We start from the raw sequence: 27,092 nt of genomic DNA on the forward strand, positions 1-27,092 counted from the left end.
TTCAAAAACAATCTCAAATATTAATAATATTGCATAATATATTAACTATTATTATTAGAATTAATAGTTATTGTGGCGCTGTTGCTTTTACATATAAGTTTACCAAATACACAGAAGCTAGGCATAAAATATTTTTGCATAGATGCTCTTATTTGTGCATTTTAAATCGTTTAAATATTTTTAAAAATTCTAAAATATATACTTGCAAAAGCTTATTATCTTTTTTAGCTTTACTGTATTCATTTTTTGCTAATATTACTTTCGCATTTTAGTAGTAGTTCTAACTTTTTTCTCCAGTTTTCTTTAACTTTTTAAATCTTTGATTTTTAGTTTGTGTTTAGATTTCTAGAATATATTTAATTTGTATATAATTTTTATTATATGTTTTACATAAATAAACTAATAAGATCTCAGTATGAATTATGCTTCTTTCTAACCACATTTACAAATCATGCTTAGATTCTTCATTTATTTTCAAAGCACATCTTTCACTAAACGTTTCTGTTCTGTTCTGTTTCTGTTAAGCATAATAGTTTTGCTTTTTAATTTCTTTCAATATATACGGTTTTATTTATATTTTCATCTTTCATAAACTATGCATACTTGCAATTTCATATGTTATTTTTAAAGCCTTAATTTCTAGTAACCATAATTTGTCGCATAAATTATCTTAAAATAAATATTTACTTTCCCATTCATGCAAGCTATCAGAAGTATATTTTCTGCAACATTTTCAAACTCACAGCAATGATATATCTAAACGAAATAAGTTTATAATAAGACATAAGACTTAAATTAGATCAATAAAATATTACCTTGGTTATCGTGACTATCAGCAGTGACTAGTGTTGCTGTAGTTGTTGTAGTCAGTAAACTATTATTATTATTGAAATTAACTGTATTAAGGTCTTGTGACTCAATGCTTAGATCAATCAACTGATTCGGTGCTACATCTTGTAAAATATTAATATCGCTTAAAAAATTAAAAAAAAGAACAATTAGATATATATATATATATACATACAAATTTTTATATTTATAACGTACATATAAACATAGCATAAACATACATGTACATAGTATTTTAAAATATAATATATTTATTATTAATATATATATAAATATATTATATAGAAAAATATATATTTATATGTTTATATATATATTACATTAAGTATATATAGTATATATATACATTATATTAAATACATATTATATATATATATACATTATATTAAATATATATTATACATATATATATTAATAAATATATTAAAAATTAATAGCAAACATAAATTACTTTTTGTTATTAATATTTTCGATATGACCATTCCCATTGGCCACTGTAGTTGTTGTTGTATTTTGAAATATTATATCATCAGCATGCAGTTTGCCATTTGTTACTTCAAGAATTTGTGGTTGTTGTTGCAATTGTTGCTGTTGTAAATTTTTTACATTTTCTCCAATAATCATATTAGAGAAACTATTAATAAGTGAATTCTCCTTATCAATAACTGCTTGCTCATACATAGCCTGAGTGTTAGGAGCTTCATTACTATTCCTAACTGGCATTTGAGTTGGTATAGTTGCAGGTGTTGGAGTAGTTGTTGTAGTAGCTGTTCCTGAAGTTGAATTACTATCACTACTTGAATTTATTTCTGTAGAAGATGGTTGTGAATTTTCTTGATCATTTGAAATAGTTTTTGGAGAATCATTTTCCTATAAGAAGAGAAAGAGAGAGAGAGAGAGAGACATTCAAGTAAATTATTGTATATAATTTACAAATCTATAATTTATTTACTTTTACAGGTGTGGAATTAGGCGTAGCTGCAGCACCTCCTCTGCGTGTACGTGACATAATAGCTTCCACACGTTTTCGTCTTTCTTCGCGTTCTTTTTCTTCTCGTTTTAAGCGTTCGGCTACTTCAATTCTTTGCTTTTCAGCTTCCTCTTTCGCTTTCTTTTCGGCTTCTTCACGCTCTAATCGTAGTTTATCATCTTCTTCACGTTTGAGACGTTCTTCTTCATCACGTTTTTTTGCTTCCTATATGTATATATATTATTTAATTAAATGAAAATATTACAGTTTCAAATAATATTCAAGTTCTTTAAAGCTTCGAAGCTTCGAGCATTATTATGCTTAAGTATGCCTGACTAGAAAACACAACAGATCTGTTGTTCGAACATTCTATGTGTTTGATCCAAATGTTTAAATTTAAGAATTTTCAAGCTGCTCGTAATACTCTAACATTTGAACTCTAACATAATAATTTATGAATATTAAATTATTCAGATTTGTGATGAAGTGTTGTGAAACCGTGACATTAATGGATATTTGAGAAAGTTTTTTCTTATAGATTCTTATACTCTTTTTAGTTTCAATTTTGTTAACGTTAAACATTTGTTGAAGAAATTTTAAGCTAAAATGAATAAAGATAACAATTTTGTGGCTTCAAATAACAGCAGTGAGTATCTCCCTATAATCAATTTGGCAAACACAATTATTAGAGAGGATGTTGAAGACAGCTAGTTGATAAAGTTCGTAGCGAATACGGAATAATACAGATGGTTATATAGAATGTTGAGTAGATAAAGTAGCTATAGACTCTACGCTATACGCTAAGTGGTAATAGCACGCAAAATATTTCAATGAAAAATGATAATGATTACAGTGATTAAAGTTTTGTCTTTTTCTTTATATCAAGTATTCGCTTTATTATTAATCAAACAATCATGATTAAATAGAATCCAGGCGTGTTTTATTTAAAATATAAATAAGATTGACTTATTAGCCCATAAGATTGACTTATTGAATTTGGCTGACGCCATTCAATAAATTAATCAAATTTCTTGTTGTTGTTTCTTCATTACTGTTCGAACCTTTCTAGTTTTCTTCTTATCATAAGACTCGTAAAACTCAACAAAAATAATTTATTTTTTTTTTAAGTTTTGTGAATATTGTTGTATAGAAAAATGTGACATTGTAGTAAATGTGGTATAGAATGACAATAAATGTGCATTATATAATATAATAATTTAATGACTTCTATTACAAAAGTAAATCACACAAAATAACATTTACCTCAATGGCTTGTCGCAAACGTTCTTCTTCAGCCTTACGTTGCTCTTCTGCCAAGCGCGTTGCTTCTTCTTCGAATTTACGTTGACGTTCCGCTTCCTCCTCTTGACGTTTAATTTCTGCTTGTCTTTCAGCCTCTATACGCTGACGTTCGAGTTCTGCTTGCCTTTCGGCTTCTTCACGTGCTAAACGCCTTCTTTCCGCAAGTGCAGCTTTTGCTTCTTCCTCAGTTGTTATTTTTTTTGCAATCATAGACGCTGTCATCAAATCGTTATTATCGATTTGTTGTTGTGTTGGAGGCGTCAATTCACGTACCTCTGAATTTTCTTTACTACCATTACGTATGGGTTTTGAAATTGAGGATTCAGTTTCTTGTACAATATTATCAATATTCTTCTCATTGCCTACATCGACTTTTTCCTCAGTTACCGTAACAGTAGTAGTAGTCGTTTCCGCCTCAGTAACCAAATTCTGTGAAGTTGTCTGTTGGACATTTGTTTCTTCCGTTTTAACTGCATTTAAAGCATTCTTTTCATCCTTGCTCTGAATTGTAGGTAATACTTCATTTATATTTTCAACATTATCGTTATTGTTTGACGTAGCTGTTATTGTAGTTTTTGTTGTTGGTGCAACATATGCTGACTTTGTCATTAAAACGGACATATCCTTTGGTTTATCCTTGCTGATTTTATTTAAACGATCTGAACTTGCAGTTTTCGAAAGAGATTTCGGAGTTGAAGATTTTGATGCTAAAGGTGAGTCCTGTGGGAAAGTTAAAATAATGAGAGTCATAAAAACATAATACATATTTAAAAACTTTAATTTAGCTTACTTTTTTGGATGGAGTTCTTTTCTCTGCGCTTGACAGACGTGAAGAAGATGATGTTACTATTAATGAAGTAGACATCATATTTGTTGTTCGTTTCGGAGTTGTTTGTGCTGATGCGGAGGCTGTAGATGATTTCATTGGAGGTTTGTTTTCTTTCTTCAATTTATTTATTTCTAGAGAAGATAAAATTATATTATTTTTGAAATCATTACATTTGTACTGTTTAAGAGACAATATTATTTTAGGATTAAAAATTAAAATAATACATAAAATATTCATATTATTATTGCTTTGAGTCTTTTAAACAATTATATTAAATTATAAAATAATAAATTATTTGAAGGAATAAATAAAGAAAAAAAAAAATTGCATACCATCAAGGGAAACACCCGTACCGGCTATACTTGCAGGGCGTGGTTTTCGCACTGTTTGTGCACTCCTTCTGTTCACGAAACCTGAAGTTGACATATTTGTTGATGTGGACATTGCACTTCCCGGTCTTGAAGTATTTATGCTGCCGCCTGGTGTAACATTACCTGATCGGGAACCTAATGTTTAAACAATATATAAATATTACTGCGTTATTATATGTTAATAATGTATAATTGTACGATAAGATGATACCTTCATAAGAAAGAATATGGGGAAAACATAAAATGAGGATAACCGACACCAGTAAGTAAAACATGGGCGAAAATATACAAACAAAAATAAAACCCCCAAAACCAAAATAAAGGAAACACGATTATATACATATATGTTATCTAAAAAAAGTAAGAAGGAAATTGTATACAAAAAAGTAATAATTTTTAATTTTTTTTTTATAAATTAGTATTATCCTCGTGATATTCTGAATTGCACTATTTAAATGTAGAAGTGTATACATAATAAAAAAGTTTAATAAGTTTTGATGCATATGAGCAAGCATAACAACATATAAATATGGTAGGAGATTCATCAAACAAAATGGCAACATGAGCTGCATTCAAAAATTAAATAATTTAAATAAAAAGAAAATTAGTTTAATTAAAAACAAGAATATTTAAAAATGAAGTAGAAAAAAAAGTTCAAAAGAAAAATGTAGTGTAAAATGTAATTATTCTGGTGCTAGACAACTCGAAATGTGTGCTTGGACAACAACATTTTAAGCTAGGAAAGAATCGAATAAATAATTTACTATAGCAGTTCCAAATAATGGAAATATGGTTAATATGCATTTCTTGGTTAAATAAGAGTTGTAAAGAGAGGTAGGCAAAATGCACACACACCTGCTGTTATTAAAAAACTAGAGTTCATGAGCAACAATGAGTTTGGATCGAAACGGTATGGGTTAGTAAAATGCTGCTGGCCTCTTTTAGTTGCAGATGTAGATGAAGCTAGTGATGATTGCAGATATTTTTTAGTTGCAGCTGTTTGTAAGCCTAAATTGGATCGCGGTGGTGTATTAACCCAAGAATTGGTCAAATGTGTCATACTCGTACTTTTAATGCCATCCCGTGCACTGCTGTTACTGCCCAATGGACGAAAGCTGGTTGATATGCCACCACCAAGTGAATATTTAGGACGCGAATTACCAGCCAAATGAGTCATACTACGTGACATTGTGCTATTACCGCTACTATTATTACTTTTGTTCTTACGACCAGTTGTGCGACGTCCACCACCTAACGATTCGGTTTCATCGAACATTTCCATATGTTCCCGACGTTCACGTTCCAATATAGCACGTATATGTTCACCATTACGTCGTATTGGTTGCGCCAATTGATCCAAACGTGTCATTGAGAAGGCGCGGCCTTGTGGGTTGAAAGGTGTTGAATGAGTTTTAAGTACTTATTAATGAATTGTTTATTTTTTGTTTTGTTTTGTTTTGTTTTGTTTTTAAATAAAAGTGTAATTTTATTATGTTGGGTGAAGAAAAAAAAATTTCAATTTCTATATAAAAATTTAAATTGGTGCATTTAAACATCGAGAGTGCGCGTTTACATTTTACATTTTCAAAACGAAAACATAATTTTTTGATCAAAATTTAAAAACGAATATAAATAAAAATCGATTACGAGTATATTTTTTAATAAAAGTATTGAAAACAAACTAAGCTTTTGCAAATAATAATATAAAATTAAGAAATTAAAAGAAATAATAATTATTTTAGTTTTTACTAACGATAAATCAGCATAAGCGCATGCTAGTATATATAAATAGACTAAAAATAATAATAAAAATTTTAATAGTTCCTTTCAAACGCATTTATATATATAATATATATACTTAAGAAGTGCATTAAAATCTCCAGAAATATCTATCACATAGGTTTTCCTATAAGTCTCTAAAGAAGAACGTACTTCCTTTCAAGTCTTGTACCATTTTATATGTGTACTCTCAACTGTGTTATATAACAGAGCAAAAGCTATTTTAGACAGTATATCGATGTCGAAATAAATATCATTTTGAAGCTTTATATAATTGCATATCCCCGTATATGCGCCTTATGAGTTATATAGTATCAGTATCAGAATCGTATCATCATAATATGAAAATTTCTTTTATTGTTTTTCTTATGAACTTGGATGAAAGCAGTTGTTTACGGGGTATTTAAACGCTTACCTGGAGTTCTAGGCGTATGACTTAATGAAGATCTGGAACCATAATGCCCATCCCTTGGGCTAGGAATTGTAGGCATAAGATCTGTTTTTCTGCGGGCCACACTTCGAAACACGATATGTGATGTGTCAACATTATCTTCTGTAAATTTTTTTTAATTTTGTAGGATTTTAGAATTTTGAATTTCAGATCTTAAAAAATTAGCATTGAGCATTCTAAGCTTAGAGATAAACCGACGACGAATATATTATATAGCAAAAGGAATATTTTTAAGGCAATAACATGCGAGAACAATACAATACTTCCAACTTAATATTATTAGCTAGGAAACTATTTAAATTACTGCGTGGCTTTTAATTGGCTTACAATTTTAAAAGCTCAGATAAAAAAGTTAACAAATTAAACAAAATTCTTATAAAAGAAACAAAGCAACTTTTAATTGTAAAATAAAGTTAAGCAAAAATAAAAAATATTTATATATAAATAAATTATAAACAAAAAAACTAAATTGCTATATAAATTGCAGTTTAATATTAAAATTAACCAAAAAATATATATACTTAAAAAGTTTTTTTAATGAAAAATTAAAATATTTTTGTTTTTCTACTTTGGAGTAGTTTATTCCATTGACAAGTCAATTGTAATGTAGAAAAAAAATTTCAATTTCTTCGTACTAAGTAAAATTTTTACAAGTACTGTAAAACAAAATAGAAACAATAAGAAAAATAAAAAAAAATGCATAATGGAACACTTGAAGATCCATGTAGATAAGTCTCAAGTAAATGGTAAATTTTATTTTGATTATTTTATTTTAAATATTATATATTTCAACATTTATAAAAACTTGCAAATATTGTTACTACTAATATAATTAATTAAAAACTATATAAATGAAGAAAGAATTGATCATTGTGATCAGTTTATTTTATATTGAAATTTGATTATTACTTATCGTATTTTATTAGTAGGATAATTGTCATTCAAATTTTTTTTCTATAACCAAGCCTCAATGGCTTGATTGAGATAATAAAAACGATTCGATTGATTGGCCTCAGTATCTTAACACATTGATTCAGTTAAATCAACAAAATTTGTCGTTTATGTTTACGAAAAGGTCCCTTCAAGAACTGAAATCTTAATAACGGATTATTTTTTAAGTTTTTTTTCATATACTCTAGTAACAGTTGAAGGACAAGATCTGAAAGATACTGCTAATGCACGGAGTATTAAGGAAACTAAAATCGTTGATAATAAAAATATTAAAAAACACAGCTTATAGTACTGCAATTCAACTATAATATCTACTCACATAACAGAAAATGTGAGAAGTTATGAGCTAACATATCTATTTAATTCAGGAACTACGTACGATGACCAGAAAAATATTTAATGTTTGGAAAAGACCGGACCCAACGTATATCGTAAAAACAAAAATATAAGGTTTTGTTTATTTTAGCAATATAGTAAAAATTATTAAGTATTATAAGTACTATTATGGGTGTAAGTTTTAATTCTTATTTTATGTTATTTGAAAATATCGACAGTCTAATGGTAGTCTACCATTATAGAATCTAGAAACAGATCTGTTCAAAGCTGTAGTTGATCTGGCTTTACTAATAGCTAATGAGTAGATTCTGTGCCAGACTGGAATAATAAAAGAAACACAAACTCTGGATTAAAAATTAATGTATTATAAAAAAAATGTAATTACATTAAAATTGATGTATTATCAAAGAGCAAAGAAAAGACAAGAACAAAAATTTGATGAATTATAAAAAAACAGTAATTATTGAATTTTCCAAACAAATAAACTTGTCCACCTTTAAAATAGGTCAACTGTATCAAAGTTCCAATATCCCGAAGTTCAGTTCAAAAATAACAATGATACAAAGCTAATTTAAATGATAAGTACAGTTTGGATATATAATCCACCATTGCTTCGGTGAATTAATAATAAAAAAACTGGTAGTTTATACTGAGATCTAAGATAAGAAAAAAATTAGACTGCAAAAGATATAGGTAACCAATGCGAAAACAGATCAAAAAAAAAAAAAGAAGTAAATGGAAGTTAAATGACAAGCTTACGTCTTCTATTGGTTATTGATAATAAAGATAATTATAAAAAAAGTCTTGCAAGCTTCAAGAGCGACCGGGTCTACGTCCCGGAGTTACTCATCGATTCGGCGACCAAGTATCGTTACACTCCCAAAACGGACTTTACAAGCAGATTTCGGTGGACTACAACAAATTCTTGCAGAAATTTACCAAAATTTTGTATATAGTAGGTATGACATTTTTATAGACCTGCATATATAATATGTGCTAAAACTGTTGCTTTTAGTGATTAGGTATTGAGGGACATAAAATATTTGGTTCAGATCTAAAAATTTTCAAACACAGATATTTATATATTTAGACAATAAATACAATTATTATTCTTTAATGTATATCTAAACAATTCTTTAATAATTTAATATACTAAATTGGATTGAATAAATTGGATAAATTTTTACAATATATATTAATTTACTATAAAAATTTTAAAATCATTCTGTATCAGTATTACGAATATATTCAAGTATTTCATTACAAAATGAAGAAAACAAAAATTTATCACCGTAATTTGTTTATGTTACTTAAAGGTTTAGCTTTTTTTACTGAACACATAGACATTTGATAGGAATTATTTAGATTAACTGAAGGCACGAAAATCTGTCAAAAAATCTGTCAAGAAAATCAAGCAAAAAAACAACAAACGCAAAATGATATTTTCGTATTTAAATTTTATATGTATAAAAAAAGAGAAATTAATCAAGTAAGTACATTTTGTAAGTTTTTAGTGCTTGTCGATAAGTACTGCTGTTCATACGTTGCATGTTAACATAGCTCAAATACGCATATACATAGATAATGATTTTCGAATAAACATATAAAAAATTGTAACACCAGTGTGTGCACCAGTGTGTTGGGGTTGTGACTTTGAAACAACTAACTATCGAATATCAGTCAGTTAGCTATGTGACTAAACTCCGCCAGTGTGTGCCGATTGCTGATTTTGATAATGAAAAAAAAATTGGCATGGTTGCAATTTCTCAGGCACACCTATTTGATAACCGATTCTAGTAACAATAGCTCTATAAGCATTTTTGTTAATAAAACTTGGTTTTAGAAATTTTGAGCTTTGTAGTTGAAATTGTTTAATTATTTATCACTAATGCGTCATTTATGAAATGAAACCTTTGCCATAGTATACTATTACTGCAATTAGTTGTTTACCAAAGCGATCCAGTTTATCTAGTTATGTTTTTTGATCTGATTGCAAAAGAAAATAGGTCTAAAAAAACTTTGTGCACTGCGACCACAAAATTTATGGTAATGAACATTTTGTCATAATTGAAAACCTTATCTATGATGCATAATACATTTGTTCTAGAGTGTTTGCATAATTAAGACCTAACTGAGATACAAAACGAATATTTATAGTTAAAAAAAAATAATAAAAAAAAAATTATTAAAATATAATAAAAAAAAATTATACTATAGTTCTAGAAGTTAAAGGGCTGCTATACACAAATTCTTTATAGAATTTTAGATACAATAGATACAAGGTAGTATCATGTATTTTGTTTTAAAATGTTTAGTTTGATTTTAGTCATCATAATTCATTTATAATTATATGATTGAATTAAAATTAATATAAAAAAACGCAACATGCGGTTACTAATACTTAACAATGTTTAAACATAACATGCCTATTAAACGGGTTTAGGAACTGCAATTTATTTCCAACATATTGTAAACAAAAACAAAAATATATATATAGAACATATTTATATATTAGATTTAAGTTAGGGACAAATTTATAAACATAAATTAAAAATGGTAGAAAAAACAATATATGGATGCTTAAGACGTTTTAGTAACGTAACACCCTCACCCTTGACTGCACAACTATTGTTTGTGATAGTAAAGTGATTCGAGTTTTGCCTGTGCGGTGTGGATAAATTGGCAGGAGAACGATTTTTAGCAGGCGTAGGAGGATCATCAATATTTATTTCACTGCCAACAATTGATAGTGAGAAACGTTTTGGAGGTTCATCAGTCGAGTATCCCCAATTGAAAACCTCATACATGGATGATGATTTACGTCGATGATCTGTTATGTTGTATAAAGTTCATATATGTACAAAGAAAATACTGTGTATTTGAGTAATTGAGTGATTTGATTGATTGTTTTAAATATTAATTGAAATGTGTGCACACAAATTAAGAAAGAAAAATTATATTAAATCAAAATAACAAAAAAAAAAAAAATAATACTCAAATTGTATATAAATGTAGAAGAAACGTGAAACGTTCAAACAAAAGTTGCGTGCGGCATTTGATATACATAAATACGAGTAAATCAAATAAAGGTACATCATCTCATAATAAAATGAAATAATTAAAAATATTGTAGCCAACATTTAATTAAACTTCATTTTTACTAAACATGACTGACTACACATATTCATAATATTCATAATACGTATATTAAAACGTTTAAAAGAAAGTAGCAAGTTCATTGACATGAGTACCAAACTCTTAACAGAGCGTATAACTTTTTTAAATATCACATATAAACAAATAAATAAATCGCACACATATGTATGAAGGTTTATCAAATTTCAAATATAAAGTGTACCACAAATCAAAGAATAAGAATAATAACTGCAAAGTAAACAATATTTAAGTGGATAATTAACAAAATTAATAACAATTCTCGATTGCACATTTAACAGTGCATTTGCACATGATAAAATATATATTCAGTTATGTGTATAAGATATGTAATTAAATTGCTTACCATCGTGTCGTTCTGTACCGCTGGCTGATGTGGCTCGTTTTTTGGCTCCACTGTCGGCAAGTTCACGTTCTGAACTTCGACGTGAGAGCGTAGCACCAGCAACATTTGATATTGAAGTTGACCTTAAATTTAATAATAATAAAAAAAAATAATTAAATTAAATTATAAGTAATTTTAAATTAAATTTTATATTATTTATAATAACGTGTTAATATAGTAGACACTTATAAAACTTAAGGTTCGGATATCTTAATATCATAAAAAAAAATTAAGCTTGTTTTAGTCAATCATGGATCAACTACTAAATATTTACGCATAAAATATAAATTTATATTAAATAATTAATAATTAATATAATTTATTAATAACTTATATATAATTAATATAATTTATTAATTCATTATTATAATTTATTAATTCATTATTATAATTTATATATAATTAATAAAATATACTAAATTAATTATATAGACCATGTGCGATTTCGAGTAAATTGAGGTAAAGTAAATTGAAATTTCTAAGGATTGTTTGCACTGCACTTATGTAAATATTTATTTATTTATTTACTGCACTTATTTATTATTTTTGGTTAAAAATTTTCAAATTTATTTATTAAATATCTTATACAATTTTCACAATGGTAACACCTAATTTACCTCATTTTTATCTAATTTACCCTACTTGAAATTTTGGTAAATACCAACATTCATTGCCATACCGACATATTTCACTGTTTGCCCTCAATTTACCAACAATTTACTCGAACTCGCACACGGCCATAATATATATAATTAATACAATTTATTATTTATTTATTTATTTATTTCTTTATTATTTATTATTTCTACGTTAAAACGTTTCAGTGTTTTTAACAAATTCGCACAGACGCTCTTAAATCTTAAGATTCAAACTACGTCCCAAGTCTACAGCAATTGTCTACTGTAATTTCAAATTATATAATTCACTTACCTTCGTTGGCTCCAAAATTGACTGGGCGATACTGTACCATAATCAGCTGGATCCAACAGACGTGGCGTTGATGAACCAAACGCAAAAGCTATTGAATTTCTATCTCGTTTTTTAGTTTCCAATCTTGATTCGCGTTCCTACATTATTGTATTATAAATGGGAAAATATTTAAAATTTATTTGCAAACTATTTATTAGTGTATGTAGCTAACCACCTGGTTTTTCCTCAGTATATATTCGCGACGTTCTTTCTCTGCTTCCATAATTGCACGTTTACGCTCCTCGACCTGATGACGTTTTTCAGAATCTCGATTTCTTATCTCTTCAATGCGTCGTCGTCGTTCTTCCTGCTTTTGTTCCTGATATCTTTGTGCCGCTTCTGCTTGAGCTTTGAGCTCCTCGATTTTTCTTTGTCTTTCTTCATTTTGACGTTCTCTAGCTAACTTCAGTTTTTCGTCACGGTCTTTAGCCACTGTTGATGTATGAATGCACAGCACAGCATAAATTATTATCATAAAGATAGATGGATAGATAGATAGACAAGATACCGCACACACAAATATCGAATACGTTGTTGTAGCAAAAAAAAGCAGTTAATGTTAAGTAAAATTTACCGCAAATGAAATTCACATTTCAATGTGAAATCACAAATCACAAATGAAGAAAGCCAAAATTAACAGCGGCCAGCCAAACACAGCAATATTAGAATAGAAAATAAAAAATTAAAAAAATTGAGAATTAGTTTAATTTAGATATCACTTATAGATACTTGAATGCGTTTTTTTTTTCTTTGCATATAAAAATTAAAATAATAAATGCTTAAGCAGTTTGGAGCGAGAAACCATGTATGTATGAATTGCAGAGCACACTTCTTGCAAATGCGTCGAAAATGCACCAGAAACATGCATGAAATCAAAGCCACACTAGTGCTTAGGACTATTAAACTATGGAAGAAAGCTGCGTGTTTACAAGCGAACTGAACTGATCGGTCGGCCACTGATCGTTGCAAAAGAAAAAGTAAAGGAAAAGTGAGAGCTTGGATGGATACACATGATCAAGTCGCACATAATGATTGACTCACTGACTCAGCCGCGCAATGAGTCCACACACAATGCGATTATAGACGAGTTAATTCGAGTTTTAAATATAGTAATTACATAACCGTATATAACGCTTTAAAATTTATAAATAATTGGGTTTTGTGTTGATAGGTTCGTTTTTTCTTCTAATTTACCTACTAACAAACAGCTAAAATGTATCTCTACTAAATTGAGGAATGCGCAAATTATGTTTCTCAGTAGCGCATTTGAAGCGCATTTAAAGCGCCAACATCAAACAATCTACAGCGGTTGCATCATTTAAGACATTTTGTTAATTTAAAATTGTGCCGTTATTAAATATATTTTTTTTTTTTCATTTTTAATATTTCATGCTGTGAATTTTCTTTTTTAAAGTGCATAAAATCGCATTACAGCAAACTTGACGCCGCTGTATGCATTTATACCAATTATCTACTTATAAAAACAAATAAAATTGCGTAAGAAAATGGAATGTGGCGAAGTATCAAGTGCAATTCTCTATTGTGCATAAGATAATTGCAAAGATTGTAAAAATATATATTGCAGAATCTCTGCAATGGTATGTGTCTCTGTATGGAATGCTATACAGTATATAATGCATCATAATTTTTTATAGTTCAAAAAACATTTAAAAAATCAAAAAGTAAAACAAAAATAAAGAAAATTAAATTTTTGATCATTTTCAAAAAGAAATAATATAGAAAGTGAGTGCAGAGAACGGCCACAATAAAGTAGGGAAAGAATCCATTAATCACTTTATATGCTTTTGTCTAATACTACAGACGAAGTTACGACAGTGCCTTGGAGATTGCTAATTTAATAGCCTGACAGAGATAACGGCGGTAGATTTATTAACAGGTAGATTTAATAGATTAGGTAGATTTAATTAAAAGACTATCAGATAATCTTTGTCTAGTAGTCTAAATCAGAGCCGTTCAAAACAACGTGTAGCTATATGGAAATTACGTGCAGAGAACTGCTGTAATTAAAAGGAAAAATAATGCATCAATTACTTTATACGTCTTTGTCTACTAGTCTAAATCAGAGCTGTTCAAAGCGTGGTTCTTGAGCCTCATGCGGCCCTCGACATGTTTCTAAACTTCTACAATTAGGCACATTTACTCAACTGACAAAGACTTTAGTATATATTCCTTTGTACAATTGGATCAAAAAATTATTATCCAGTGCCGTAAGTCAACTACATAAAAAATAAAATATATTTCATTTGACAATAACTAATATTAATAGTGTTGATATGGATAGAATTGTAAAAGATAAATAATTAATAAAGAATTAATAAAACTAAATTTAACATTATCGCCGTATTTTTATTATTTTCCGGCAAAATTATGAACGTATGTATATATTTCTGCGGTCTCTCCAATCTATTCAGTGATTTGAATCTGCCCGCGATCTTATCTAGTCTGGATAGCCCTGGTCTAGTTGATTCGTTTCTTTCATGGACTGCCAGGCAGAGTCAAATAGATTTATCATCAAGTAGATAAAATTGCTTCAAAGATAACACACTTTGTTATAAAGGACACAATGATCAATATAAGTCTCCTTCCATGACAACTCTGAAGTCATCACAATAGGTAAGAGTTGTCTCTGAGTAGCAGTGTTAAAATCAAATATAAAAATTAGACTAGTGCTTGTTTGTTCCAGATTGTTTTACTTACTATGCAGATGCAAGGTGATAAAATTTAAAAATTATAGATCCGTAACATTAGGTGTTGGACAGAACGCATTGAATAGCAGACACCCATTATACCCATACGGTATAATTTGAAAGGCACAACTAACACAGTTGGCTGGTACGAAACCAAATATTGTCAATCTCAAGAAATTAGAGCTCACTAGTAGCAACATAGTCATCATGTTAACGTTTAGCTATACAGCTAGACAGTGAAACCCATTGGACAAAGTAGATAGGATATCTCTACAAATATAGAAGTATTATATATTTTAAAGTGATCTTTCAAAAATAGACATTTCACTGAATCAAAATTTATTACTTTCTCTGTGATATTCTTGCTACATCACTCAATAAATTCATAGTATTTAATCAAATAAGACTTTATTTTAAAAGATTAAAAGGAGAAAGATATATTAGAGAACTTTTTAAAAATTCATATATTTATATTTATTTGTATTTTTCCAGGATTTTTCCTCTTCTATAGTTTTTTATATATGTACAAAATTGACATGGAAATGGTAAGTAAAAGATGCATCATGTTTCTTTTGTCAATCACATGGAATTATTTTTTATTTATGGAAATATTCAAACCCACGTGCAATGTACCACAAATAAATAAAAATATTACTTTAAGTCAGAATCAGGTATTCAGTAGAATTTTAAAAGAAGTAGAATGTAAAAGACTTTGGTATTGTTCTTAAGTAATCTGATTCATAGTGAACGCCTTAATAGTATAAAATTCTTAAGAATACGAAATAAGTTTTTAACACGTTTAAGAAAATATTTATAAGATACTAAACATTATATACATATATAAATTTAATAATTATTATTGAAGTACAGAAAGCATTGCATCATTTATTACTAGTAATATTAAATTTGTAAAACTATATACTTTGAGAAAAAATGTATTCATCATTTTAAATAAAACTTGTTATCTACATACTATGTTCTTGATAGAAGAATTTAATTTAACACGTAAAGTATAACTATTCTAGTCACTCGCAAGCAAATACATATTATTCTCTTTGGTTTCCTGAGTAAAAAACGTTTTTTAAGTTAAAGCCCGAGCCCAGAGAACGTTATGCACAAATCTGCGGACTGAATCGATTTGCTGAAGTATTCATTTCCAGTTATAGGAACTTTGTAGGAAATCAAAAAGTAAACAGTTCAGCCTGGGATGGATTTGGTATGAAATTCAAAGAATAATATAACCGCAGCAATATATGATAGAGTTCAAGTTGCAAATAGAACCATTTTCAAGCAAATGAAACTTCTCAACTCAAAAATTATGTACAGAAATCAGAAACTACACAAGTATAAGTGTCTGATCTGATCTAATACTGGACTAATACATTACATGAAATAAACAAACTAATGCCATAAAAGAGAAGAGTGCTTCAGAAAATAAATGGAATAGCGCTAATTAAAAAAAAACGGATTATGCTGCCACAATGATGAGTTTGATCATATAATAATAATAAGACAGAATGTAATAGAATAAATTAAATTTCAGCTTTTGAGGTCTGTGCCATTAATACCTCTGAACCGTAACATATTATATTAGCGCCCTTAGCAATATTTTATTTTGAGAACACATACTGAGTATTATTTGGTGTCCAGTAAGTTTTGCGTTTGGTGTCCACAATAGTTGGCAAAAAAAAAAGGAGGGTTGAAGGGTATCGAGTGTTGCTGCAGAAGCATGCTACAGAATAGGTAGTATTATATCATTGACAGGCGATTTTAACAAAATAGGTATGAACGTGATAGAAAATAAAATAAAACACATTGGTTATTTGTGGAAGAATAATAGCCTTGTCATTGGAGGAGACTCCTTACGAAGGCTGTGCACCTTTTATATTATTCGTAGAATCATAGGCATTTCTGAAAGGTTTAAGTGGGGCATAACACATAAAAGGTTAGTAAACATTGGCATAGGAGTTTTTTTTTCACCCTTAACTTAGTTACAAACTTTAAGCATAATGCAAATCATTGTAATAATATACTAATACTATTAATACTATTAGCAGAGTATTTTTTTTTACTCTTTTACAAGTAATTTTGGTTGTCTTATGAAAACGTAATGCCATACTGCCGCTCCCTGCTTTAATTAGTGTAGCTTTTATCTGCTAAAAGTTAGTATGATAAAACGAGAACATTTTACAAGCATTTACACTGAGAAAATATTAACACAATTTTTTATAATACACTAGTATTATTTCATTATTACAATATTGTTGTTGGTTTGCGCTATAATTACTAAAGTAAAGGGCAACCTACGCGAATACAGGCATAGATTTTGAATTTCAAATTATAATTCAAGTGAGTGCCGTAGTGAGTACAAAGTAAGAGGTAAAAAGCAAAGCCAGCCAAAGCTACGGGGAATTGCAGAGTTTTTGCGCTATCTTGACGTACGTATGGACGAAGTGTACATATAATCTAAAGATTCACATAACCATTGAAATATTGCGAGCTCGTGAAATAATACACATGTATGCCATTATAAGCAAAATATTATCTTAAAACAATTATCAATGAAATCAATAAAAATAAAGAAAAAATGTATAAAATTTATGAGAGTTGGTTTGTACTTTAAGCTTGCCGGCAAATGTGAGATTTCTGACAGTACGAGTAAATACTTTAGATTGTTTTCTTGACTACGTTTAAGCGAGCTTACGTCATTAATTTGGAACTGAGAAACGTTTTTGCACAAAGACTTTTAGGTCAATTTTTCAATTATTTCTCATTGCGATTTGTATATTAGAAAAATGTTTAGATAATTTATTGTATATTTTTCAATATAAGCAATTTTTAATAGAACTATTTTTAAATGTGATATGCATGCGAATGTATGTATAACTGCCTATTTCTTCTGATAACATTTAGTAAGCTAAAGTAAATGTTAAAAATTTCTTCACAGCTGTAAAATGATACTATCATGCATTCAAAATAAATTATAAGCTTTTGTTTTATCAGCGTTTATTAGGCACATTGTGTTGCTCTGCAAGAAAAACATCACTAAATGCGGAAATTAAAAATTATTAATGGGTTCAAAAAGAAAAAAAGCTGGATCAATTCATTGTAGCAATAAAAATGACGTTTTATATAAATTATATTATATATATATTGCATATAGGATCAAAAGTGCTGGATTGGTATATCAGTCTACATTAAAATAAGATTTTATCAAACATAAGTTTACTTTCGTACACACAACCAGTTATATGTGAGTTATTCTGGCTAGTCTCTACAATTTCTAACAGTAACAGTAAAGTAATTCTACTATTATTTCTTTTTACTTCTCTCATTATAAATCCAATATATAGTAAATCAAAAGGCCCGTTAACATAAATAAAACTACATAATGAAATTTAATACAATTCCCAATATTTTAGCTTAACTTAATAAGCATACGGGCTATTTCGTTTGTAATTCTCACTTGATTTGAACTACACGATTTATTTATATATAAAACTACATCATGAAATAATTAGCTCAATTTAATAAGCATACGGGCTACCTCATTATAATTCTCACTTGATTGGAACTACACGATTTATTTATATATAAAACTACATAATGATATAATATAATTCCCCATGCTTTAGTTAAACTAATAACGATACGGGCTACCTCATTTGTAATTCTCACTTGATTTGAACTACACAATTTATATATATATGAATATATTGTTACTAGAATAAAGCTACTATTAGTTATTGTGCCTTTTAGCCTTCACTAATCTGTATAGTAGTAAAAGATAGTATTATTTTGTTAATAAGAATACATAATTTTTGCATTGTATGATTGTCATTTTTGTTGAATTTTTAGTTAAATCTTTAACAATAAAAATATTGACATTTTTAGTATTAGAAAAAATAATGCTACGGTGTTACATTTATGATTACTATTTATTTTTCATTTGGTTCAAATAAAGCGAAACGGTGGTACTAGGTCTACTTTCAGCAATCGTAAGACCCGAACAAATGAGATAGATAGATACTTTACTCTGTTTTTCATAGAACTTGCAGATGTCAATGTTATTTAACTTAATACTTGAAAGATAGTAGTTTACAAGCCAGTTAAGGAACCAATGACTAACTTAAATTTTGATATATTTACAGTAAGAAAACTGTCAACATTTTTATTGTTGATCCGAATGAGTTTGAGGCTTTTGGCAATCGCGTATGACTTCCGAAAAAATTAATATGTAGCATTGGTACTATATGACATGTGTAAGGTGAGTGATACTTTGTACTAGAGTCAATACTGAAATAAGATTTTTACACTTCGTAACAAGTAGATTTAGTAGTGTAAGATTGTAAAAATTTCAAAGCTGCCTCACTATCCGTATATATAATAATATTGATATACAAACAACGTTTAATTCGATATTTTATAATACAAAAAGAAATAGTATGTACTTCCTTCTTAAATTTTGTGAAAAACTTTATAAGTAGAATGGCTAAATTAAAAACAATTAATTTTGGTTGAATATTGCATAGAACTTCATTGGTCTTAAAAACGTTTTATTAAGTAGAAATGTGTCCTGAAGATTTCTATTTGGTCAATCCATCCGAATGATCTCCTACTTCGAATGATCGATTTCTATTTTTCTTCAGAATATGTTAAATATGCCAAATCAGATACATATGCTACTATACATCTTTAAACCTTATTTCAGTGTTGCTATTGCTATATTTCACTTTTTTAATAACATTATTTTCTTTCAGCAACATTTGAATTAAATACTGTGTATACATAGTGCTATCTTGGCATAAATACGGCTTTTAATTGTAGAGTCTTCAAAAACTCCAAACTGCTTTTTCTTATTAAATCAAAGACTTGTTTCAAGTTACATTATTAAACATATATCATATTGTTTCTCTGTTTCAAAATTGTTTTAGAATTATTTGGTATTACTTAAGGTTTGAAATTTTAAGCGGCTGTATTAGAAGTAATTCGCTTCTGACGTGCTATAAATTTTTATAGCAACCAAAATTTAAAATGTTTTATAAGATATATTATGCCTGATTATGACCTTTGTACTATATTACCAATTTTGAGATAAGGTTTTTGTTGTATGTTAATTATAATTTTCTTCTTTACTGCTCATATTGACTGGAATTAAATTATTAGGAGTCTATTAACGATAAAGACGGCAAATAAAATGTGATGATTACCGTGGTTTTAAAAGTGGCCAAATCTATGTTCTAAAGCCAACTATCTATAAAGACGATTAAGCGTCGTTCAATCATACCTTACATCTGTAATACGAAAGTCACTGCATGTGAGTGATAATTAAAACATATATTCCTAAACCTGTGTTCATCGACTATATCCTTTTTCCATTTGTTTTAATCTTATAAAACTTAACAGATTTTTTTTTTTTTTTGGTTTGTTTAAGTCATGTTATTAAGAAATTAATTTAGTATATATATATACTATTTTAGGGATCATTTTATAAATGTATATTTTCATCTACAAATTTTAAAAATTTGCATGGACTCTAAATTACCATTTAGATTTTAAATAAATGGTTTTATAATTGACAGGAACTATATAAATATTAACTACTTGCATTATTTTATTTTTCTTACTGAAAATGATTGCCTATTATTCTAAACTATTTGTGGAATATGTGGGTAACTTTATTATTTTGCATGCAAAACAACATCAATGCAGCAAAGCAAAACCTGAGGATATAAAATATTTCTACCTTGCGAGTCGTCGTCATCTCCACCCACTTGAGCAAACCAATGAATTGTTGCGTTAGTGCTTTCCATTAGTTCTATTAATGATTTGCATGATTCAATAAGTGCAAGATTAGCATAAGTGATTTTTAAATAATTTTCTTAATTGATCTTATCAAATGGCTTAAATGGTTTTTATTATTAAAATATATCTGTTATTAAAAAAATATACCTCTTCTTTCTGCACTGCCTTCTCGGCTGTCTCTTTGAATCGGTTCAGCTGAAATAAAAAAAAATATATATTATTAGACACGATATCCTAAACAAATTAATACTCTTCTATATATATATATATAATACACATATATAGATATATATATGATAAGTTTTTGCAAGAAGAAGTTCAAAATCTGTTTATGAAGATGTTGATTTATCAAGGGAATTAACACATGATGAAAATTTTGGCTATAAATAACCTAAACAAGTTCAGATATAAATTCCAAGATGAAAAAAGTGGGAAAAAAACTTGGAATAAAAATAAACAAAATATGTATACTCAAGCTGCCTATTCATAACTCATTACAAATCTCACAAGATATAAAAATTGTCTGCACATCTGTGCTGGAAAAGTAAAATACATCATGATTTGTAGACATGAGTAACTCGGATTCGTTAGCATGAGTAAATCAAAAGTAAAAGGTTTTGAGTTGAGTAATTGATATGAACGAAGTTAATTTAAAAATTTGGTTTTAAACGTATTTCTCTATGTAGCATTAGTCACTAAAGTAAATTTGAAGAATTTACTCTCATATATCATACATATGTTATAATAGATTATGTACACAAACGGTATATATGGTAAGAACATAATTGTTAACTTAATTTAAAAATGTTTTTTTTTCTAGTTCACTGCCGTCTAATTTATTTTTGATATTTTATTTACTTTCTAAAGACGTTTATTTTATTTCTTTTTTTAAATTTGCTTTATATTTCACTTTATCAAAAAAATTAATTAAAGATCCTATTATCTTAAATACATTGAATAATGAGTAAAGTCCAAGTTTTATAATAAATAATTAATTTTACATTTTAAATATATATCACGTAAAACAAGATAAATACACATTAAACCAAATCAGTGTTGTATGGTATGTTCAGTTGTAGAACTAAAGTCTAATACGATTACGTTTAATGAAATTTTATACACAGATAGACAATTATAGTTAATTAATTTATTTTATCATTCATTTACAATTATATATAAACACACATAAATATAGTATATAAGCTCATTCTCAAGCTCCTTAAGAAAAGAAATAAGTAGGTGATGGCAAAGAACTCTTCTAGAGCTCACTAAGAAAGCGGGTCACCATAGTCTTTGAACCCATCACTCATTAACTAATCTTTACATATACTCGTAACAAACATGAATAAAAATCACAGCGGAACTGTATCTCCACGGGGCTACCAGTTCACTGCTAATCCCCCTGCCACGGCAGCAGGGAGACACAAAATTCACGCTTTAGTATCAAGATGACTGAAACTGAAGAGACCCTATGCTCCACTTAGGTGAGAAAGACAGCAGTAAGAACACCAATCATATGTGTGTTTAGAGGTAGATGCATTTCTTAAAGCAATGGAAAATTAATACATCCTGTTAACGGATCGAGAGATCAGTTTTTTAATATACACATTATAGACAATATAGACAAAACTAAATATAGTTATTTATTTTCTTTACGAACTTATAAACTTTAGTCTGAAGAATGGTATTATTAGGGGAACGAAGGACATCAACGGTTTTTTCTACTTCACCAATTTGACTTCGAAGGATTGCTTTCATTAATATATAGACAACTATATTAACATACATATTAAGATATATGGACATTTTTAGTTAAATTAATAAATCGAAAAGATAAATAACTAATAAATATATAAGAAATAAGCTCTTCATTGTAAATTGGTGTGAAGTTTACATTAGCGCAGAGCATTTGCGGCCGACTCCTCATTCTCTTCACAGAATCTACAGTTTTCATCCGTATGTGTACTCAGTCTTTACATTTATTTTTTGTATGTACTTTTCCAGAAAGATTAACTGACTAACATAAGCAAATTAACACTCGTTTAAATATTTAGACAAGAAGGATTCGGCGATAATGAAACAGTTGATAAGATTGCGATGGATGGTGCCTTGAAAGTTACTTAATATTTTAATATGGAGAGGTTCGTTAGGATATTAAAAAAAGTCGCAATGTACCAATGTTCCTTCAAATTTTTAATAAGATCTATTAAAAATGTTTGTAATATGTAGGTAGAATTTGCTTTGAAGATATATCACAAACTTGATTGCTCATATTTACATGCATTATACTTTTTAATTTTCAATTGTTGTAATTTTTTCTATATCAAAATAACAATAGTTTGCTTAGTTGTGAATCCCGAAACTACAAAAAATATATATTTTTTTAATATCTAATGGACCATTTAGGTTAAACATATTCATGTTGTTATGGTAGCGAAAATCTATGAAAATCTATATAGCAGATCACATAAAAAGAACTAAAAATGAGTATACATGGCTTAGGATAGAGTTGCAGTTAGGGTGCACATTGGGAAATGACGCATATATGTATGGCAAGCAAGTTTAGTATATGGCTATATTCTGAGCTCAATTTGTTTAGGACAGTTCTTGCTGAATGGGAAGGGCGTCGTTCTTCTCGGAATATATAAAAGATCTGTGGATGTAAACATGATTGACACGAAGAAAGGGTTCCACTGTTTCATCTTGGAGTTAGGGTTTTACTGAACATTATGTCATTGGAGTTAGCATCTGTATAGCATGCAAGAAGATATCTTTAAGACAGTAGTTGATTATGCTTTTTTACAAGAAGTATTTTGAAACTTGTGTGAAGATGGTCAACATGCAATGCCAAACAGTCTCAATCTGTCAAGCCATGTTTAAACATGATTGGATCTTATTGCATTAGCAAAATCATCATTCAATCTTATTAAATAGTATTTCATATTGTGTAATACATTTCACTTTATTATTTAAATACTAATTTAGTAGATTTAATAAATTTCCCGAGGGATTAGAATCAAAAGCAATAGCATAAAACTATTATATATATATATAAAATTGGCTTTTCAATATTTTGTGAATAGAAATGTGTTCCCAGTTGGGTATGATTTATAGTCTGGTGGTGTAACTTTAACATATTTGATGAAAATGACATTACAGTTACCGTCAATGGACAATGCTAGAGAGACATAATAATTGATTTTATGTAACATCAATTATATGGTTTCCATTTAGATGATATGTGTTCTCAACAAGATGGTACCTCTAAATACACAATCAATATACGGAGAGAAAAATACAATACTCCAGAAATGGCGAAACTCATTATACAATGTAGCTCTATCGAAATTTTTCAATGGAGTTTTCTAAGTTTAAGTTACCCAATAAAGCACAAACCAAGTGAATTATCAATATAATGTACCTTCTGCTCAAAAAGTATCCGGATTTTGTTGTTTGTTAACTACTCCTTAATAGACTTTTTTAAAAAAAATTTTTTTTGTTATGTTGGTACACCCTTTCTTGACATACGGCCAATTAGTTTGTATACAGCAGCTGTTAATGCGAGACTACCTCAAGTGCATTTACCGATTTTTACTATGAAAAATACTTGCTGTACGCGTTTTTATGACCAAATACGGCACCACTGTCATCACTCAGGCACCATACTCACTAGATCTGGATCTGTGCAACTTTTTCCTGTTCCCGAAACGCAAATTGCCCCTTCGTGGTAAGCGTTTTGAGTCGACTGAATCGGTAAAAGAGAATTCGCTGAAGGAATTAAAAGCCATACCTTCACGGGCCTACGAAAAGTGTATGGAAGATTGGGTTAAGCGTTGGCATATGTGTATCGCTTCAGAAGGAGCATATTTTGAAGGAGATAAAATAAATTTGGAATAAAATTTAAATTTGTGTGTTTTATTTACAAAATCCGAGTACTTTTTGAACAGAAGGTATACATGAATATTTTATATTATAATTATTAATTTTTATATGAAATCCAACATATTAGCTTCCATTTAATTAAATTTCATATTAATTTAATAGGTTAAAAATGTATTTTACTTTTGAGTTTATAAGTTCGAATGAATTACTAATATTATTGATCTGATATATAAGCATGTCCCCAAAATGAAGCATTCATCAATTAATAATAAATTTAGATATCTTTAACCGTATAAAGAGTAATAGAGAGTTCAATGTTCTAATTTTTTTTTGAAATCCATTTATTTTATTACAATCTGTCAGGTATGAATGACAATAAGTAATATCTATAATTATATATCGTAATAATAGTTATTACGATCTAAAGAAAGAAGGGCACGTATGGACTGTGTCCAGTGACATATCCATATATATTTAAAATAACAGCGTGTGATCTACATGTTCTAATAAGAAAATGTATATTTTAGTAAATATCACGCTATACAATATACTTATTCTACCTACTTTTAAAATAAAAGATATTGTATATAGAGTAGGGTATTATGGTTTTAAGTATATTGTCTATAAATAATCCTCTACATTGTAAAGAAAATAGTAGAAAAGGCGTTGTCTTCCACGACAGCAACTTCAGACTTAACACACACCTTAAACTTTTCGATTGTAAGTTATTTGAAGGAAGAAGGTTTTGCACACATGTCGCAAAACCGGCAGAAGGCACATCATTTATTTATGTTTCACAAAGAACTTAAGTAAATGAAGAGGACATTTTTTGTTCTCAAGCTTTTCAAGTACTCAAACCATAGTTTTGATGAAACTTAATGATATGCGTAATCTGCATTAAACATGCACTTTGAAGAGTTTTTTTTTTGAAAATAATTTTTTAAATGTTTTTACTACGATATTTTAATTTAAATTATAAAAAATTATAATTGAATTAAAAGTGTCCTGATTTTGCACAATATTTAATCAAATAAGACATTGCATACAGTATCTTTGTTAAAAAATATTTAAATTATCTAAAAACCTATTATGGCCAAATGGTTGGTAATAACCTTATTTTTAAATATATTTAAGAAAAATAATTATTTCAACTCCGTTTCCATAACTATGTCATTTTACAAATTTAAAATATAACAAATTACTGAATTTTATTCAATTTTAACGGCATGACGCATCCTGTGTAAATGACTTATCTCTTCGCGTGTTCAATTAAAATTAGAAAGTTGTGCAACTTCTTAAATTTTGGAAAAATTATCTTATTTTTATTGAAATCGTATTATGTTGGCTTCCTTTAAATCGCGAAGGCAGCATTATTAGTTATATTGCAAGGAAAACATTACATTTTACAAAATGACTCAACATTTTACTTTCCCTTCTTTTTTGCACTTTCTTTGTTTCTCATTTTTTTCACATAAATAGGAAAAATTTTTTATTCAATATGAAAATCTTATAAGATTCTTTTCCAACGACAAATTTACTTCAAAAAAAAAAAAACACAAGTTCACAACTCCAAGAGGAAAATCAATTTACCCCCACAAATCCAAAGTGAAATGCAGTGCAGTTGACTGCGACGTTTCTTTTTGGAATTTTACGTAAATTTATTTTTAAACTTTTAAATAGACGCCCAAATGCAAATATATGCATACACAAAAAATTATTCTTTAAAACAGAGCAGAGACAGTTTTATTTTAAATAAATATAAGTCACATATGAGATTAAAGTTTCTCTTCGAGTTTTTTTTTTTTTTCATTTTAACACTGCTGTGCCGTAAGTTACGCTGGCGTCAAGGCTGCACTTTAATCAATTGTTTTCACATGAATTTTTAGTAATTTAATTTTTTTTCACTCGCATATAAACGCGTGCAATATTTGCATAAATTATTAGATATATTAGAACGATTATTATTTGTACCTGTTTGACTATTTGTTAAAATTTGTTGATCGCCCCCAAGACTCGCCATATTTTTTACTTTTACATCAGTCACTTGGATTTTTTCTTAAATTTTAGAACTAAAATGACGACGACGCAAACGACGACGAATACGAAATTTGATCGAATAAGAATTGAAAAATAGATAGAAATGTAGTGTAAAGAGGAATTGAAAATGACAAGTGTATGAAACGTACAACAGTACTAAAATTTAGTACAAAAACTTACATGATTTGTAGGGTTGTCGATATTGTTGCATTAAGCACTTTATACAAAAATCGATCATATGTTGTTACTTCAAGCATACTTATATGAACAATATATATGTTGAATGTTCGTATC

At 28.4% G+C, this 27,092-nt stretch overlaps 1 protein-coding gene across 13 annotated transcripts; it reads right to left on the minus strand.

Annotated features, from left to right (window-relative positions):
- Positions 1-26,882, minus strand: LOC119672163 (ensconsin). 13 transcript variants are annotated; one of them, XM_038083143.1, is made up of 16 exons: positions 26,733-26,882; positions 21,027-21,074; positions 20,821-20,892; positions 12,542-12,798; positions 12,328-12,464; positions 11,359-11,480; positions 10,450-10,668; positions 6,516-6,653; positions 5,177-5,704; positions 4,283-4,456; positions 3,912-4,081; positions 3,083-3,841; positions 1,802-2,044; positions 1,301-1,719; positions 816-973; positions 1-756 (listed from the first exon to the last, which is right to left on the minus strand). In XM_038083143.1, the coding sequence occupies exons 1-16, from the start codon at positions 26,779-26,781 to the stop codon at positions 740-742; spliced, it is 3,510 nt and encodes a 1,169-aa protein (XP_037939071.1). In that variant the 5' UTR covers positions 26,782-26,882; the 3' UTR covers positions 1-739. The 13 variants fall into 13 exon arrangements, with proteins under 13 accessions (XP_037939071.1, XP_037939077.1, XP_037939076.1 ...); XM_038083149.1 differs by having other exon boundaries at positions 4,304-4,456; positions 5,537-5,704; positions 12,539-12,798; XM_038083148.1 differs by having other exon boundaries at positions 5,537-5,704; positions 12,539-12,798.
- Positions 26,883-27,092: the final 210 nt, after the last annotated feature.

The sequence above is a fragment of the Teleopsis dalmanni genome, chromosome 1, assembly GCF_002237135.1.
Source record: "Teleopsis dalmanni isolate 2A chromosome 1, ASM223713v2, whole genome shotgun sequence".
Lineage (NCBI taxonomy): Eukaryota > Metazoa > Arthropoda > Insecta > Diptera > Diopsidae > Teleopsis > Teleopsis dalmanni.

Bases quoted from the DNA above. Each gene is read 5' to 3' on its own strand.
- LOC119672163 (XM_038083142.1), bottom strand. From the start codon at position 26,781: ATGGCGAGTCTTGGGGGCGATCAACAAATTTTAACAAATAGTCAAACA. The intron at 11,481-12,327 runs GTAAGTGAATTA...ATTAAATTTAAG, and splicing joins CAATTTTGGAGCCAACGAAG to GTCAACTTCAATATCAAATG. The intron at 3,842-3,911 runs GTAAGCTAAATT...ACTTTCCCACAG, and splicing joins AAAGAACTCCATCCAAAAAA to GACTCACCTTTAGCATCAAA.